Source organism: Coregonus lavaretus (assembly GCF_964263955.1).
Source record: "Coregonus lavaretus genome assembly, chromosome: 18".
NCBI classification, from domain to species: Eukaryota; Metazoa; Chordata; class Actinopteri; order Salmoniformes; family Salmonidae; genus Coregonus; species Coregonus lavaretus.
In genome coordinates this window covers 40533995-40551670 of record NC_140005.1, presented here as the reverse complement: position 1 = coordinate 40551670, position 17676 = coordinate 40533995, and the positions used below count along the sequence as shown (strand labels likewise).

Below are 17676 nucleotides of genomic sequence, written 5' to 3'. Positions count from 1 at the left end.
CAGACATAGACACGCTCCTGACCCACATTGGCGGGCTGGGCAATACTGTAAACGACAAGAAGAGTTGTCTGACGCCCACCCAGAGGGTGGCTTTCATTGGCATGGAACTGGACTCAGTCATCATGAGAGCACGCCTTTCACCAGAAGGGTTCAGGCGATCTTATCTAGCCTCAACCGCTTTCATCAGGGGCGGGTGGTATCTGCCCTGACCTGCCAATGCCTGTTGGGCTTGCTGACGTTGGCCTCGTTGCTGATTCCCCTGGGCCTGCTCCATCTCCGGCCTCTTCAATGGTGGTTCAACTCCCACCGGCTGCACCCGAAGCGTCACTGTCACCGCCAGCTGTGGGTGACCGCACAGTGCCTCAGGGCATTGTTGAGGTGGCGCTGTCTCTCCTTTCTCTCAGGTGGGGTGGAGATGCTGAGGATGTGCCACCGGGAGCTGGTCAGCACAGACGCCTCCCAGATCGGCTTGGGGGTGTGACCAAGGAAAGTTTGGCCAGAGGCTGTTGGCTACGCCCTTGGAGCGGCAGGCACATCAATACACTAGAGCTCTGAGCTGTACTGCTGGCCCTGCGGTCTTTCCTTCCACATCTGAAGGGATGACATGTCCTGGTGAGAACGGGCAACACCACAGTGGTGGCTTACGTCAACCATCTGGGTGGACTGAGGTCCCACCGTCTCCATTTTATTCTCTGGGCTCAGGGACTTCTAGCGTCACTGTGTGCAACGCACGTACCTGGCATCCTGAATGTGGAAACGGATACGCTCTCGAGGAAGGACCCGCCACCTTGGGACTGGAGCCTACATTCCCAGGTGGTGCAGCACCTGTGGGACAAGTTCGGGAGGGCGCAGGTGGACCTGTTTGCCTCCCTGGGCAATGCACATTGCCCCCTGTGGTACTCCATGTCGAAGCCACCAGGGCCTCTGGGCTTGGATGCTCTGGCTCACGATTGGACAGGGCTGGAGCTTTACGCATTCCCCCTTTTCCCCTGATCCAGGCTGTGCTGGACAGGACCCTGGTTCAGTCTTCTCCTGTCCCTGTTGTCTGGGACACCTTGGCAACTGCCCCTGAGACCCGACCTGCTGTCTCAGGCCGGGGGAACTCTATGGCATCCAAGACCGCACCAGTCTGTGGGCTTGGCCGCTGAACGGTACCAATGGTCCTTGTTAGGACTACAGGAGGGCGTAATGAACACCATGCAGAGCGCAAGGGCACCGGCTACAACCGCGGCATACCAGTTGCGCTGGCGGTTGTTCTGCTCTTGGTGCACTGGTATGGAGGTTGTGCCCGAGTCATGCGGGGTGCAGTATGTCCTCCAATACCTGCAGTCTTGCTTGGATGAGGGCTTGGCAGCCTCTACACTGAGAGGGTATTTGGCCGCTATATCTGCCTGCCATGTGGGGTGGATGAACATGCCAGTGGGGCGCCATCCCTTGGTCTCCAGGTTTATGAAGGGGGTTCGTCGCCTGCGTCCAGCTAGGACCCAATGGCGAGCTGGGATCTGGATGTGGTCTTGGCAGCTTTGGCAAAGCCGCCTTTCGAACCATTGGTGTCTGCCTCCCTGAAACACTTCTCTATGAAGGTGGTTTTCTTGGTAGTGATTACTTCCATGAAGAGGGTGGGTGAGCACCATGCTTTTTCGTTAAGTTCTGCGTGCTACCGGATGGACCCCGGTGGGAGGAGTATATCTCTCCGCCCCAACCCTTCATTCCTCCCGAAGGTTCTGTCAGACAGGCATGTGAACATCCCTTTAATCCTATCTGCTTACGACCCCCCCCGGCAGTGGCGGGGGAATCTGGGCCTCCCTCCAGCATGCTGTGGCCTGTGCGGGCACTGGCTGCCTATGTGGAGCAGACACGGTCAGTGAGAACAACAGACCAGCTCTTTGTCTGCTATGGTGAGAGAGTCCTGGGGGCTGGGCTATCAAAGCAGAGGCTCTCTCACTGGATCGTGGACACGACTACGACAGCATACCGACTGGCTGGCAGGCCAGTGCTAGGATCTGTGGTGGCACATTCAACACGAGGTGTGGCTGCGTCCTGGGCTCTACTGAGAGGAGTGCCGGGACCCCCCTTCCACATTGACAACCTCTGTGTCTCGGTTCCACGCTGGTACTTCGCCGCTGGCTGGCCAGGTCCCTCTATATTGGAGTGATCCTATTTATTGCCTTACCTACATAACTTACTACATTTGCACACACTGTATATAGATGTTCTATTTTCTATTGAGTTATTGACTGTACGTTTTTGTTTATTCCATATGTAACTCTGTGTTGTTGTTGTTTTTATCGCACTGCTTTGCTTTATCTTGGCCATCTCGCAGTTGTAAATGAGAACTTGCTCTCAACTGGCTTACCTGGTTAAATAAAGGTGATATAAAAAATAAAATAAAGAAATAAAGAAAACTCCAATCCTCTACGGTGCTCGAGGTGGCTCAAAAATGATGTAGAGAACGTGTGTCGCGGCCATGGGGTCTAAATATAGAGGTGGACCCCAGCCATGACACAGGTGTACACGAGAGTAAATCCTCACCTCGGATGTATCACTCCGCCGCGGAGTGATACCAATATATTGGAGTGATCCATATAGCTCACATAACCGTGGTTACATATGTAACCTTCGTTCTCTACTGAACATAGCAGGACACACACATGCTTTACAATGACATACAGGTGAGTGACTCCAACTACATAGAACAATTGACAACCAAACCAGGTTATCCCAATCCTTTGGTGTGTGTTTGTGTGAATGTATGGGCAATGGAGGAGGTATATATATAATATAAAACCATTTCTAACACTCTTTACCCTGTTTAACGCCTTAAATATGCACCATTACCCAACTATCTAGCTATCGCTGATTGTTTTGGGAACAGAACTTGTGAGCATTGCATTCAGATTAGTTTATTATTTAATTAAAAAATATATATATTATTTGTTGCAAACTGACTTAAGTAGATATCCATCTAGCCATCTATCTATACACATTTCTGATTATCCATTGATCTCATCCATGATGTCTTGACGGCTGTGTCGCAAAAAAACGTTAACAAATCGTTAGGACCAATGAGAGTAGAGCATGTCCAAATATGGCATTGCATTGGCAGCCATATCCGATGATGTCCCCGGAACCACGTTATACCTCGCGGTCGTGACTTTTTCTTGCATCTGGTAATTCATCCGCATGAAATGGTTGGATGGAAACGTGGTTGTGCCGCGTTCAAAAAAACTGGGAACTTGGAACTGGTGACTCGGAAATCTCCGACTTCAGTGCGTTCAAAACAACTTGGAACTCGGAAAAAAACGAGCTTCGACTTGTTAAAATCGATTTTAACGGTCATCCAACTCGGAATTTCAACTCGGGCCTCTTTCTAGACTCCGACTTTCCGACCTGAAGATCACTGACGTCATGATTTGACCTTGTATTTTTCCGAGTTCCCACTTTTTCTGAACGCGGCAAAATATGCTATGCTACATGTCATGAATATGCATAGCCATCTTGAGACAAGTCCTATATAAATGTTTTTTTTCTCAAAGTTGCCGGATGTCACGTGACCTACTTATATCAGTACACTCGTAACAACATAACCATAACGAAACTTATATTCGATCAAATAAACCTAACATAACAAATAAGCCATTACATTTTGTTGTTGACCAAATTCGACACTCTCGTTGACCTCCATACCAAAACTCCTCGCTTGGTGAGCGAAGAAAACGAAACACCGCCACCTGCCGGAGAAAATATTTTTGGCCAAGTTGTCCCTATCGCTTCGTCTCTATTTCCCATGCTATTTTCAATGAGTGCTTGCTTTGCGACTTTGTCTAGTAAGCTCGCTGGATAAGAAAATGAATTGATGGTGCATCATGTTGAAGGTTATCTTATTCAGTGACTCATCATTTGTTTTACAACCGTTTCCAAAAATCAAAATGTAACATTATTTAGATGTTTACATACAATGAGTTCATCCAGTGACTCTACCGCGCAGACTCGTCTCTGTGTTTCCGTGTTAGCTAGGCTGGCTCACAGTAGCCTAGCTAGCTGGCTGCAGTCAGCAGAGTTTACAATCGATTCCGACTGGATACTAGCAATATCGATGGATACAAATTGATTTTCGACAAGAATGCATTAATGTGCATATGCTTAAACTGTGTACATGTGAATTATGGTGTGGAGAGTGCAGTGACAACACAGTCCGTAACATGCGAGATTATAAGAACAATATATATATATGTGCGTTTTAAAGTAACAGCTAGCTAGGTAGCGCTCTATCCAATTAATGGTGGCTTCGTTGATCCATTTTGTGTGTTTCGTCCTCGTCTGTATTGGGGGAAAATGAAGAAGTTCAATATTAGAAAAGTGCTGGACGGCTTGACTGCTTCTTCATTTTCTTCTGCATCACCACAACCGGGAACTAGTCAAAACGATGTGATCCAAGACACTCTACTGTCGGAGCATTTTCATCTCTGTAAGGTGGGCTACTAACTAGCTAGCTGTTTTTGCTGGGAATCATTGAAGTTTACAGCGAGTTAGCATGATCTATGTTGACACATTGACATCGCGTGATTTCTAAATCATTAGTGTCTAAGTTATTTGTGTCTATGCTGACATTGCATTGGTGCGGATCTTGTAACTAGCTAGTATAGGAGGTAGCCAGCTACTATATAATTGCTAGATGTCAAGGTAATCGGCTGACTGCCTCCCACGGTCCCAATTTCTGGCATTGCCATTGGCCAAAGCATCATCCCACCAGCTAACTAACTAGCTAGATGAAGCAAGGTTATATAATATTTGTCATTAGTGTCCACAACCAGCCAGCCATAAATGTAATCTGAATAATCCAGTTCCTCTGGATTATTTAATTAAGTAGCAGAATAAACCCAACTACATGAAGGAATATTCTGATGAATTTCAGTGGAGTTTAGTCCGCTATAATTAAGGTGATAGGTCATCCAGACAGTGTTGTTGGCTAGCTAGCAAGCTACAGCAGCTATCCAATGATCTGACAGTGACAGGGAACACCTGGCTTGTTGTCAAACGGGATAGCTACTTTACTAGAAATCTTTGGCTTTTTTTCTTCTGTGAAAAAGAGAGACTTGTCTAGATATGGATTTAAACTGATCATAAATCTTTTGTATTTTGACGAAAACAAATGCCTCTCAAAAATATCAGTTTCCTGGTTACAACAAAACATGAGATGACATAACAGTACTACAGTACTTGATTGTATGTCTGTAAAATAGTTAATCTGGATATGATCTAACAGCTAATGCAGAATGTGTTCTTCCTGTCTCCTTCAGACTGTGCGCCATGGCTTCCCTTACCAGCCCTCCTCCATGGCCTTTGACCCTGTGCAGAAGATTCTGGCCATCGGGACTCAAAGCGGAGCTGTGAGACTGTATCCTTTTTGTCTTTTAATAGGAAACTCAACAAACAATATTAGCAATCCCAGTGCAGTTAGACCTATCTCTGAGATTATTCATTTAGGAACAGTTTCCCAGACAGGTTAAGCCTTTTCCTGAACTAAAAAGCATGCTCAATGGAGATTGTTTGTTGATAGAGTTATATGGGACCTTATATTGGCTTCTGTGTAAGATCCTCGAATACAGTAAATTAGGAAATTGTGGTTATAGAGGATTGCCCAGTAGTACCACATGTTTCTCTGAGCAGCAGAGTCAGTTTCACTAAATAGGGAATAGGATACCATTTGGGACGCACCCCCAGACTCATTAGTAATATCTCTACCATGACATGATGAGCTGCTCGGCTCTGCTCTACTGCCATATGCTGGGGAGCCACTGTGTTGCCTGGTGTGTGCCAGGATGCCAGCCTGGTCCTGCTGTGCATGTCTGTCAGACCATGTGAGAGAGCACACAGCCAAGCTGCTAGCTACATGCTGCATGCCAGGCAGGGTCCTGGTCCTCATTGGTGAAACATAGGCCTGGAGAAGGCTCAGTCAGTTAAGCTCGGCTTGGATAAACGTATTACTTTGAAGATCATGGAATGGCATGGCACCAGTTTACACTACCAATCAAAAGTTTGGACACACCTACTCATTCAAGGGTTTTTCTTTATTTTTACTATTTTTTACATTGTAGAATAATAGTGAAGACATAAACTATGAAATAACACATATGGAATCATGTAGTAAACTAAAAGGTGTTAAACAAATCAAAATATATTTTATATTTGAGATTCTTCAAATAGCCACCCTTTGCCTTGATGACAGCTTTGCACACTCTTGGCATTCTCTCAACCAGCTTCACCTGGAATGTTTTCCAACAGTCTTGAACGAGTTCCCAAATATGAAGAGCACTTGTTGGCTGCTTTTCCTTCACTCTGCAGTCCGACTCATCCCAAACCATCTCAATTGGGTTGAGGTCGGGGGATTGTGGAGGCCATCTGATGCAGCACTCCTTCACTCTCCTTCTTGCTAAAATAGCCCTTACACAGTCTGTAGGTGTGTTGGGTCATTGTCCTGTTGGAAAAACAACTGATAGTCCCACTAAGCCCAAACCAGATGGGATGGCGTATCACTGCAGAATGTTGTGGTAGCCATGCTGGTTAAGTTTGCCTTGAATTATAAATAAATCACAGACAGTGTCACCAGAATAGCACCCCCACACCATAACACCTCCTCCTCCATGCTTTACTGTGGGAACGAAACATGCAGAGATCATCCGTTCACCCACACTGTGTCTCGCAAAGATACAGCGGTTGGAACCAAAAATCTCCAATTTGGACTCCAGACCAAGGACACATTTCCACCGGTCTAATGTCCATTGCTCGTGTTTCTTGGCCCAAGCAGATCTCTTCTTATTATTGGTGTTCTTTAGTAGTGATTTCTTTGCAGCAATTCGACCATGAAGGCCTGATTCACACAGTCCCCTCTGAACAGTTGATGTTGAGATGTGTCTGTTACTTGAAGTCTGTGAAGCATTTATTTGGGCTGCAATTTCTGAGAATGGTAACGTTTCATCATAGCACTTGATGGTTTTTGCGACTGCACTTGAAACTTTTTAAAGTTCTTGAGATGTTCTGGATTGACTGACCTTGATGTCTTAAAGTAATCATGGACTGTCGTTTCTCTTTGCTTATTTGAGCTGTTCTTGCCATAATATGGACTTGGTCTTACCAAATAGGGCTATCTTCTGTATACTCCCCCTACCGTGTCACAACACAACTGATTGGCATTAAGAAGGAAAGAAATTCCACAAATTAACTTTTAACAAGGCACACCTGTTAATTGAAATGCATTCCAAGTGACTACCTCATGAAGCTGGTTGAGAGAATACCAAGAGTGTGCAAAGCTATCATCAAGGTAAAGGGTGGCTACTTTGAAGAATCTAAAATTTTAAATATATTTTGATTTGTTTAACACTTTTTTGGTTATTACATGATTCCATATGTGTTATTTCATTGTTTTGATGTCTTCACTATTATTCTACAATGTAGAAAATAGTTTTAAAAAAACTGGAATGAGTAGGTGTGTCCAAACTTTTGACTGGTACTGATATATATATATATATTCACACCTACGTACATACATACATACATACATACATACAGTGCCTTCGGAAAGTATTTAGACCTCTTGACTTTTTCCCCATTTTTTGTTACGTTACAGCCTTATTCTAAAATTGATTTAATTGTTTTTTTCCCATCATCAATCTACACACAATACCCCATAATGACAAAGCAAAAACAGGTTTTTAGAATAAAAAAAACCCTGGAAATATCACATTTACATAAGTATTCAGACCCTTTACTCAGTACTTTGTTGAAGCACCTTTGGCAGCAATTACAGCATTGCGTCTTCTTGGGTATGACGCTACAAGTTTGGCACCCCTGTATTTGGGGAGCTTCTCCCATTCTTCTCTGCAGATCCTCTCAAGCTCTGTCAGGTTAGATGGGGAGCATTGCTGCACAGCTATTTTCAGGTCTCTCCAGAGATGTTCGATCGTCCAGGCTCTGGCTGGGCTACTCAAGGACATTCAGAGACTTGTCCCGAAGCCACTCCTGCATTGTCTTGGCTGTGTGATCAGGGTCGTTGTCCTGTTGGAAGGTGAACCTTTGCCCCAGTCTGAGGTCCTGAGCACTCTGGAGCAGGTTTTCATCAAGGATCTCTCTGTACTTTTCTCCGTTCCTTTGCCTCAAACCTGACTAGTCTCCCGGTCCCTGCCGCTGAAAAACATCCTCACAGCATGATGCTGCCACCACCATGCTTCACCGTAGGGATGGTGCCAGGTTTTCTCCAGATGTGACGCTTGGCATTCAGGCCAAAGAGTTCAATCTTGGTTTCATCAGACCAGAGAATCTTGTTTCTCATGGTCTGAGAGTCTTTAGCTGCCTTTTGGCAAACTGCAAGCGGGCTGTCATGTGCCTTTTACTGAGGAGTGGCCTCCGTCTGGCCACTCTACCATAAAGGTGCTGTAGCGATGGTTGTCCTTCTGGAAGGTTCTCCCATCTCCACAGAGGAACTTTAGATCTCTGTCAGAGTGACCATCGGGTTCTTGATCTCCTCCCTGACCAAGGCCCTTCTCCCCTGATTGCTCATTTTGGCTGGGGGGCCAGCTCTAGGAAGAGTCTTGGTAGTTTCAAACTTCTTCCATTTAAGAATGATGGAGGCCACTGTGTTCTTGGGGATCTTCAATGCTGCAGAAATGTTGTGGTACTCTTCCCCAGATCTGTGCCTCGACACAATCATGTCTCGGCACTCTTTCGACAATTCTTTTGACCTCATGGCTTGGTTTTTGCTCTGACGTGCACTGTCAGCTGTGGGACCTTATCAAGACAGGTGTGTGCCTTTCCAAGTCATGTCCATTCAATTTAATTTACCACAGGTGGACTCCAAGTTGTAGAAACATCTCAAGGATGATCAATGGAAACAGGATGCACCTGAACTCAATTTCGAGTCTCATAGCATAGGGTCTGAATACCTATGTGATGTATTTTTTATTTTGTATACATTTGCAAAAAAATTCTAAAAACCTGTTTTCGCTTTGCCACTATGTGGTGTTGTGTGTATATTGATGATGAAAATGTTGTATTTAATCAATTTTAGAATAAGGCTGTAACGTAACAAAATGTGGAAAAAGTGAAGGGGTCTGAGTACTTTCCGAATGCACTGTATATGGCCAATATACCAGGGCTAAGGGCTGTTCTTGAGCACGACGCAACGTGGAGTGCCTGGATACAGCCCTTAGCCATGGTATATTGGCCATATACCACAACCCCCCGAGGTGCCTCATTGCTATTATAAACTGGTTACCAACGTAATTAGAGCAGTACAAATAAATGTTTTGTCATACCCGTGGTATATACATACCACGGCTGTCAGCCAATCAACATTCAGGGCTCGAACCACCCAGTTTATAATACAGTAGTATTACCGGTTACAGAATCTGAGGCGTTTGAAACTAGTTCCTACTTCACAAATGTCAAATAGCAGAAGAGCAAGTTCTCCGCATGTTGAGTTGTATTGTGTTATATTGTAAGCTGTTTGGTTTTTTATTGAAACACATTATTGTTTGTACATTTTCATATGATTGAGACATGCAGGTTCTTGTCTTATGATGATTGTTGTCATCTGATATACACCCTCTTGCTGTTGTGAAATGCTGCAATGCGAACCACTGTGGTTTACCAATGAGGAAGTATCTCTCTGTCAGTTGGTGGAAAAGCCTTTTTCTCTCTGTGGTGCAGTTTTAATTAGCATATCTGGGTTAAAATATACTGAACAAAAATATAAACGCAACATGTAATAATATAATAATAATATGCCATTTAGCAGACGCTTTTATCCAAAGCGACTTACAGTCATGTGTGCATACATTTTTACGTATGTAAAAATGTTGGTCCAATTTTCCTTGAGCTGTAATAAAAGGTCCCAGAAATATTCCATATTCACAAAAAGCTTATTTCTCTCAAATGTTGTGCCCAAATGTGTTTACATCCCAGTTAGTAAGCATTTCTCATTTGCCAAGATAATCCATCCACCTGACAGGTGTGGCATATCAAGAAGCTTATTAAACAGCACAATCATTACACAGGTGCACCTTGTGCTAGGCACAATAAAAGGCCACTTTAAAATGTGCAGTTTTGTCGCACAACACAAAGCCACAGATGTCTCAAGTTTTGAGGGAGCGCGCAATTTGCATTCTGACTGCAGGAATGTCCATTAGAGCTGTTGTCAGAGAATTGAGTGTTCATTTCTCTACAATAAACTGTAGTTTTAGAGAATTTTGTCAGTATGTCCAACCAGCCTCACAACCGCAGACCACGTGTAACCACGCCAGCCCAGGACCTCCACATTTGGCTTCTTCATCTGGACAGCTGATGAAACTGTGGGATTGCACAACCAAAGAATTTCTGCTCAAACTGTCAGAAACCGTCTCAGGGAAGCTCATCTGTGTGCTCGTCGTCCTCACCAGGGTCTTGACCTGACTGCAGTTCGGTGTTATAGCCGACTTCAGTGGGCAAATGCTCACCTTCGCTGGCATGCTGGAGAAGTCAGCTCTTCATGGTTTCAGCTGTACAGGGCAGACTGCGTGTATGGCGTTGTGTGGGCGAGTGTTTTGCTGATGTCAACGTTGTGAACAGAGTGCCCCATGGTGGCGGTGGGGTTATGGTTTTGGCAGGTATAAGCTACGGACAATGAACACAATTGCATTTTATCGATGGCAATTTGAATGCACAGAGTTACCGTGATGAGATCCTGAGGCCCATTGTCGTGCCATTCATCCACCGCCATCACCTCATGTTACAGCATGATAATGCACGGCCCCATGTTGCAAGGATCTGTACAGTTCTTCCATATTCTCACCACCCATTGAGCATATTTGGGATGCTCTGAATCGACGTGTACTACAGCGTGTTCCAGTTCCCACCAATACCCAGCAACTTTGCACAACCATTGAAGAGGAGTTAGACAACACAAGCCACAATCAACAGCCTGATCAACTCTTTGTGAAGGAGATGTGTTACATTTACATTTTAGTCATTTAGCAGACGCTCTTATCCAGAGCGACTTACAGGAGCAATTAGGGTTAAGTGCCTTGCTCAAGGGCACATCGACAGATTTTTCACCTAGTCGGCTCGGGGATTAGAACCAGCGACCTTTCGGTTACTGGCACAACGCTCTTAACCACTAAGCTGCCTGCCGCCACTATGTGTTGCGCTGCATGAGGCTGATGGTGGTCACTAGATACTGACTGGTTTTCTGATCCACAACCCTGCCTTTTTAAAAAAGGTATCTGTGACCAACAGATGTATATCTGTGTTCCCAGTCATGTTAAATCCATAGATTAGGGCCTAATAAATGTAATTCAATTGACTGATTTCCTTATATGCACTGTAACGCGGGGGGCCAGTATGAAAAATGTATGCACTCACTAACTGTAAGTCGCTCTGGATAAGAGCGTCTGCTAAATGACTAAAATGTTTAAAAAAATATGTAACGCTATGAACTGTAACTCTTTGAAATTGTTCCATGTTGCGTTTATATTTTTTTGCAGTGTACTATTTGAAATCTTTTAAATACTTTGAGAGTTTGTTCTAGCCTACCTGAAGTGCCAGATGGGCGGGGTTTACCATTTTGGGACTATTGTATTGGTCTAATTAAGCCAGGCAGACTCAATCAATTACCGATCAAGTATTTGAACTGATATCAAATAGTATTTGAACCCAGGTCAGCTACTAAGAACAATTAAGTGCCTCTATCAACTAGAAAGGAGATGCTGATGCTATCATGGGGACCACGTGTGACTGCTTCCTATGCCATGACATTCCAAAAACATGTGTTTTGGCTTTTCATGAGAAGTGGAAAACGTTAGCGCTAAAATAATCTTGTAATTGATTGCGTGGTGGTGATTAGTGAATCCTGTACTCTGTCAGCAGCCTAGCAGCAGCTATGGAAGCTGTAGGAGTCTGCTGCACAATCAACATGCACTCAACTGCTTTTGGACTTGGGAGAAAGAACTCTACTCACTTGAACACAGTAATTGTTCAGATGACATATGCAGAGTGAACAATGACATTCCACTCATCATCACGTGACTTTATGGCCCTCCGATCAGATTATACTGCGATGCCCACAGTGGAGCCTGCCTGGTTAATGGCAGTCTGTTGGGCTTTAGTGTAACACCACCTTAGTTTTTTCAAGGCATTCAGGGGTTGTTTGATTACAGCTTTGTTAATCCTGTTCAAACAGACTTAAGCTAATGACACAGTAGCAAGTACACTGAGTGTACAAAACATTAGGAACACCATCCTAATATTGTGTTGCACCCCCTTTTGCCCTCAGAACAGCCTAAATTCGTTGGGGCATGGACTCTACAAGGTGTCAAGCATTCCACAGGGATGCTGGCCCATGTTGACTCCAATGCTTCCCACAGTTGTGTCAAGTTGGCTGGTAGTGGATCTCTACTCCGACTAGCTCGTTCCATCTCATCCCACAGATGCTAAATTCGATTGAGATCTGGTGAATGGGCAGGCCACTGCAGTAAGTTAAATTCATTGTCACATTTGTGGAACCATTCCTGGACAATCCTAGCCTTGTGGCATGGGGCATTATCCAGCTGAAAAAATGATGGAAGGAATGCACCTGATTGGCAATGATGTTCAGATGTCTCAAGGCTTAATCGTTCTTTAACCTGTCTTCCTCCCCTTCATCTACACTGATTGAAGTGGATTTAACAGGTGACATCAATAAGGGATCATAGCTGTCACCTGGATTCACCTGGTCAGTCTGTCATGGAAAGAGGAGGTGTTCCTAATGTTTTGTACACTCAGTGTATACAGCACAGCAGGCCTCATCTCTGAGCATGGGCGCATGTCTGTCATCTAGTGCTGTTTTCATTTTCACTACCAGGTACATTAAGGCTGAGGCTAGCAGTGTGGGTGCTTTGTGTTCTGACAGAAAGTTGTGTCTCTGACTGACCCCCCCACCCACACACACACACACACATTGCGAGCAAAACATTTTAATGGCCCGCCTCTTGACAGCGGCCGGCCGGTAATTCGACCATGATAACAAGTTTAGATAGCTGGCCGCTAAACTAACTTAGCTATCTATAAAAATGTTAGCTAACATGGGCTAATTGACTGACTATCGGTGACTGACATAACAAGAGAAAAACTGCTGATGGACAACCACATTGTGTATTCTACTATTCTAACTCGCAACAGTAAGTTGAGACCCCGACTGAGTTCCAAACCCCCCCCCCCAAAAAACAAAGATGTCTTGTCATGGAAAGAGCAGGTGTTCTTGATGTTCTGTACACTCGGTGTATAGCCATTGATTCTTGAAGAATATAACTTATAAATGCCGCCTGAGCTTAGTTAAACTTTCGAACCCCATCAGAAACCAACATATAAGCTTGTTTTATCCTTTTGTTTGTAAACAGTGTAATTGTAAACAAACACTGTTTAGCCTCAAAACATTGTTAAAACTATGTTTAAAATGGATGATCAGTCCTTGCATCCATAGCTCTGTCTATGAATTTGAGTGGTTTTATTTCTCCAGCCCCATCCCTCAGCTGTTTACCGAAAACCGTGGTGAGTTTTTTGAACTGCAGATTGCCCCTTTAATTCTTTTTAAGCTCCATCTCATTTACTCTACACTCATTTTGAGACCGCTTTTGGCTCAATTCCACAGTGAATTATTTCTCACAAGACTGCTCCCATGGTTGCTTGGCAGTGATGGACAGTATATCAGTGGCCTTGGGGTCATAGTTTCACAGTGTCAGCAGACAGGAAACCTCTGACTTGAAGGACCCCACAAGCTGCATCCTAAATGGCACCCTATTCCCTAGATAGTGTACTACTTTTGACCAGAGCCCTAGTCACAAGTAGTGCACTAGGGAATAGGGTGCCATTTGGGACACAGCCAGAGCGAGAGAGCTGAGACTCCGCAGTAGCCCTGTGCTGCTTGGTTTCCATACTGATTGATGCATAGAGTAAGGAATAAATAACTGTCATGGTCCACTGGTTTTTATTTATAAGTCCCTCATTTAATCAGTCGTGGTGCCAACTGTGGTGAAGGCGGACTGGACCATATGAACAGATATACAGTGCTATGAAAAAGTATTTGCCCCCTTTCTAATTTTCTCTACTTTTGCATATTTGTGATACTGAATGTTATCAGATCTTCAACCAAAACCTAATATTAGATAAAGGGAACATAAGTGAACAAATAACACAATTACATATTTATTTCATAAACAAAGTTATGCAACACCCAATTCCCCTGTGTGAAAAAGTAATTGCCCCCTTACACTCAATAACTGGTTGTGCCACCTTTAGCTGCAATGACTCTAACCAAATGCTTCCTGTAGTTGTTGATCAGTGTCTCATGTCGCTGTGGAGGAATTTTGTCCCACTCTTCCATGCAGAACTGCTTTAACTCAGTGACGTGTGGGTTTTCATGCATGAACTGCTCGTTTCAAGTCCTGCCACAACATCTCAATTGGGATTAGGTCTGGACTTTGACTAGACATTCCAAAACTTCAAATTTGTTGCTTTTTAGCAATTTTCATGTAGACTTGGTTGTGTGTTTTGGATAATTTTCTTGCTGCATGACCCAGCTGCGCTTCAGCTTCAGCTCACAGACGGATGGTCTGACATTCTCCTGTTAAACTCTCTGATACAGAGCAGAATTCATGGTTCCTTCTATTAAGGCAAGTCGTCCAGGTCCTGAGGCAGCAAAGCATCCCCAAACCATCACACCACCACCACCATGATTGACCTTTGGTATGATGTTCTTACTGTGGAATGCAGAGTTTGGTTTCCTCCACAGCGACATGAGATTGATCAACAACTACAGGAAGCATTTGGTTGGAGTCATTGCAGCTAAAGGTGGCACAACCAGTTATTGAGTGTAAGGGGGCAATTACTTTTTCACACAGGGGAATTGGGTGTTGCATAACTTTGTTTATGAAATAAATATGTAATTGTGTTATTTGTTCACTTATGTTCCCTTTATCTAATATTAGGTTTTGGTTGAAGATCTGATAACATTCAGTATCACAAATATGCAAAAGTAGAGAAAATTAGAAAGGGGGCAAATACTTTTTCATAGCACTGTAGTTGTTTTGTGGAGCGGAGTCAGTCAGTGTTGTTTAAAAGCTAAGGGAGGAAAGCAAAGTGTCTTGACTTTCTGTGGTTGGGATCATTTGATAGGGGGGGGGGTGCTCTACCAATTTATCTCCAAGCTCATTCAACTGCTCTGGGGCTCAGGGAAAATGCATCATACAGACCCAGTGCTAAAGGTGATGGTCTAAGCATAGGAGGATCACTGTGTGCCGAGTCAGATACAGTACTACCACGCCTCCCTTTAATTACTTTACATCTGTATTGTTTTCCTCACTGTTTCCTTGAACCCTGCCAGAAAGGATATTTACACAGAATATTTACACGAAGGCTGGTGCTATATGTGTCTTGCTGGTGACAAATCTAATTCCCCCTGGGGATGTCTATAAACCCAGATGATGATGATGAATACATGTCCATCTCTCTAGTATGGTCTGTTCCTTGACTGAGCTGGTTAGTTTTGGCCGTGCGGGTGTGGAGTGTTACTGTCAACATGAGAGTGGTGCAGCTGTCATCCAGCTTCAGTTCCTGGTCAACGAGGTGAGTCCCACTCATAGAGTTGGATAGAGGGCACATCTTTGCATTTCTGTTCCTCCTCTATCCAACTCTATGGTCCCGCTCCCCAGCAGCACTCCAGTGCTCTGTCTCAACAGTCTTTCCTCGATTCCTTGTGTCCTCTCTCTGTTCTCACCTTCTCAAAACGCATTTGAGAAGAAGCCTTTTCCCTATAATGTAAACTCCAACAGAAATAACATCAAATGTATCGCTTCAAATTAAACCAAATGGTTTGCACTCATGACTACTGGTTTCAATTACATTTTCAGCAAACTTACAAACAAATACTTTTTGAATTTATTGTTACAAATCAACTTGCAAGGTTGCTAGCCAACTAGTCTGCTAACGTTAGCCCTACTAGCCTGCTACCGTTACATTAGGATTGAATGAGTCAGCCAGTTGCTATCAACACCTAGCTGACAGCTACATTAAAGTAAACACATTGGAAATACATAACGCCATCTAACCAAATATCTAATCAAATAATAAAGCTATATGCAGTTATCTTAGCCAGCAAGCAATAAATAAATAAATAATGAGCCAGCTAACATGAGCTATTAGCCTATCCAGCCTAGCCAACCAGCGTGGCTATTGTCGGCATGCTAGAGCCCAACTACTGGAGACCAGTTAGAACACAACTAAAACATAACTGCAGATCAAAAGAGCAGAGACTTACAGATTGCTGGCCTGGGCCCATCCAATGGTAAGAGTCAGGGAAAATCCAATGGCTATAGCGAGAAAAATCCTAAATGTATAGATTCCAGATGTCAGTCTGGTAGCGAGCTAGCACTAAGCCGATGTGGAAAAAGTTACAAAACTCCCGTAGCCTACTTCACAGAGAACACGCCAAAAAGTTGACAAAACAAAAAGGAGAATCGATGAGGTACCACTGTTACAAAGTTAGAGCAAGCAGGTATGATTTTCTCTTTCATTTTGAGCCATGGCAAGAAGGCACCAGAGCCTGCAGTGCTAACGGGTTCCCACTAGATAACACAGCCACAAAGTCTGTGAAGCACATGAGGTGTAGCTAACGTTAGCCAGCTTGAGCTAGCTGCCGAGCTAGTATACAAACTCGGTAGCACAGAGTAGATCCTCCATATGACGTTGAGAACTAGTGCATTGTGGGTAGTTCCAGAAATAAGTTAATAAATATGTAAAAACCCCAAAACATAACTATGTTTTGTAGTTATAGGTAACCAGAGCGTGACTACAACTAAGTTACTAAATCTTTGACCACACTGTGTTGTTACTTTGGTGAGTAAAAACTAATGCTTCCTACCCTTTAATGGACCATAAGTCTTTACTAGTGAACACATTGATTAAACAGTAATGTAGGCTTTGTGGAGGCAAGACTCTCTGTAATGGGTTCTTTATTGTATGGACATGATATTCTCTTATTCAGCCCTACCTTTGACTCAGTCCACTGAGGTTGTGTTCAATAGGCACAAAACGAAAGAAAATGTCCAAAACAGAGTGAAATGTGTACTTGTCGAATAAGAAACACTCATTTTAGTAAAACTTTTTGCAACATTGTGCCCTTATGTACATGACCCTGTTGGTACTTATTAGATGTGTGGCGGTATTACTCCTTTATAATCTATTATAACCCCTGTCAACAGGGGGCGCTAGTCAGTGCCTTAGCTGATGACAGCATTCACCTGTGGAACCTGAGACAGAAGCAGCCAGCTATCCTGCACACTCTCAAATTCAACAGGGAGAGGTACGTAGGTATAACATGAACAGTGGTCGTATTTGAATAGAGCTTAAGCTGTAGCTCCATTCAAATAGACTAACTTAGACCCACAAGTCATCATATGAAATATTATCTTTTGAGTCTTTTCTCTTGTCTTGCTTCACCCTCTCTGCGGTTGTGGCAGTGTCCCAAATGGCACCCTATTCCCTATATAGTGCACTATGTTTGACCAGGGCCCATCAAAAGTAGTGTGCAATAAAGGGAATGGGGTGTCATTTTGGACAGAGCAAGTCAGTTGCTTGCTACCAGATAGGAATCCATGCTGATGTCTCTGTATG

The 17676-nt window shown here is 43.9% G+C and overlaps 1 protein-coding gene across 2 annotated transcripts in view; it reads left to right on the top strand.

Moving 5' to 3' along the window:
- The first annotated feature begins 4025 nt into the window (after positions 1–4025).
- Positions 4026–17676, top strand: part of stxbp5b (syntaxin binding protein 5b (tomosyn)) — a 49612-nt gene continuing 35961 nt past the window's right edge. The window contains exons 1-4 of one of the 2 annotated variants that reach the window (XM_084182536.1): positions 4026–4473; positions 5301–5398; positions 15549–15630; positions 17265–17365. In XM_084182536.1, coding sequence (XP_084038662.1) covers positions 4336–4473; positions 5301–5398; positions 15549–15630; positions 17265–17365 — 419 coding nt within the window. In that variant the 5' untranslated portion in view covers positions 4026–4335. The remainder of the gene's footprint in view (positions 4474–5300; positions 5399–15548; positions 15631–17264; positions 17366–17676) is intronic. The other variant, XM_084182537.1, reaches the window with a different exon arrangement.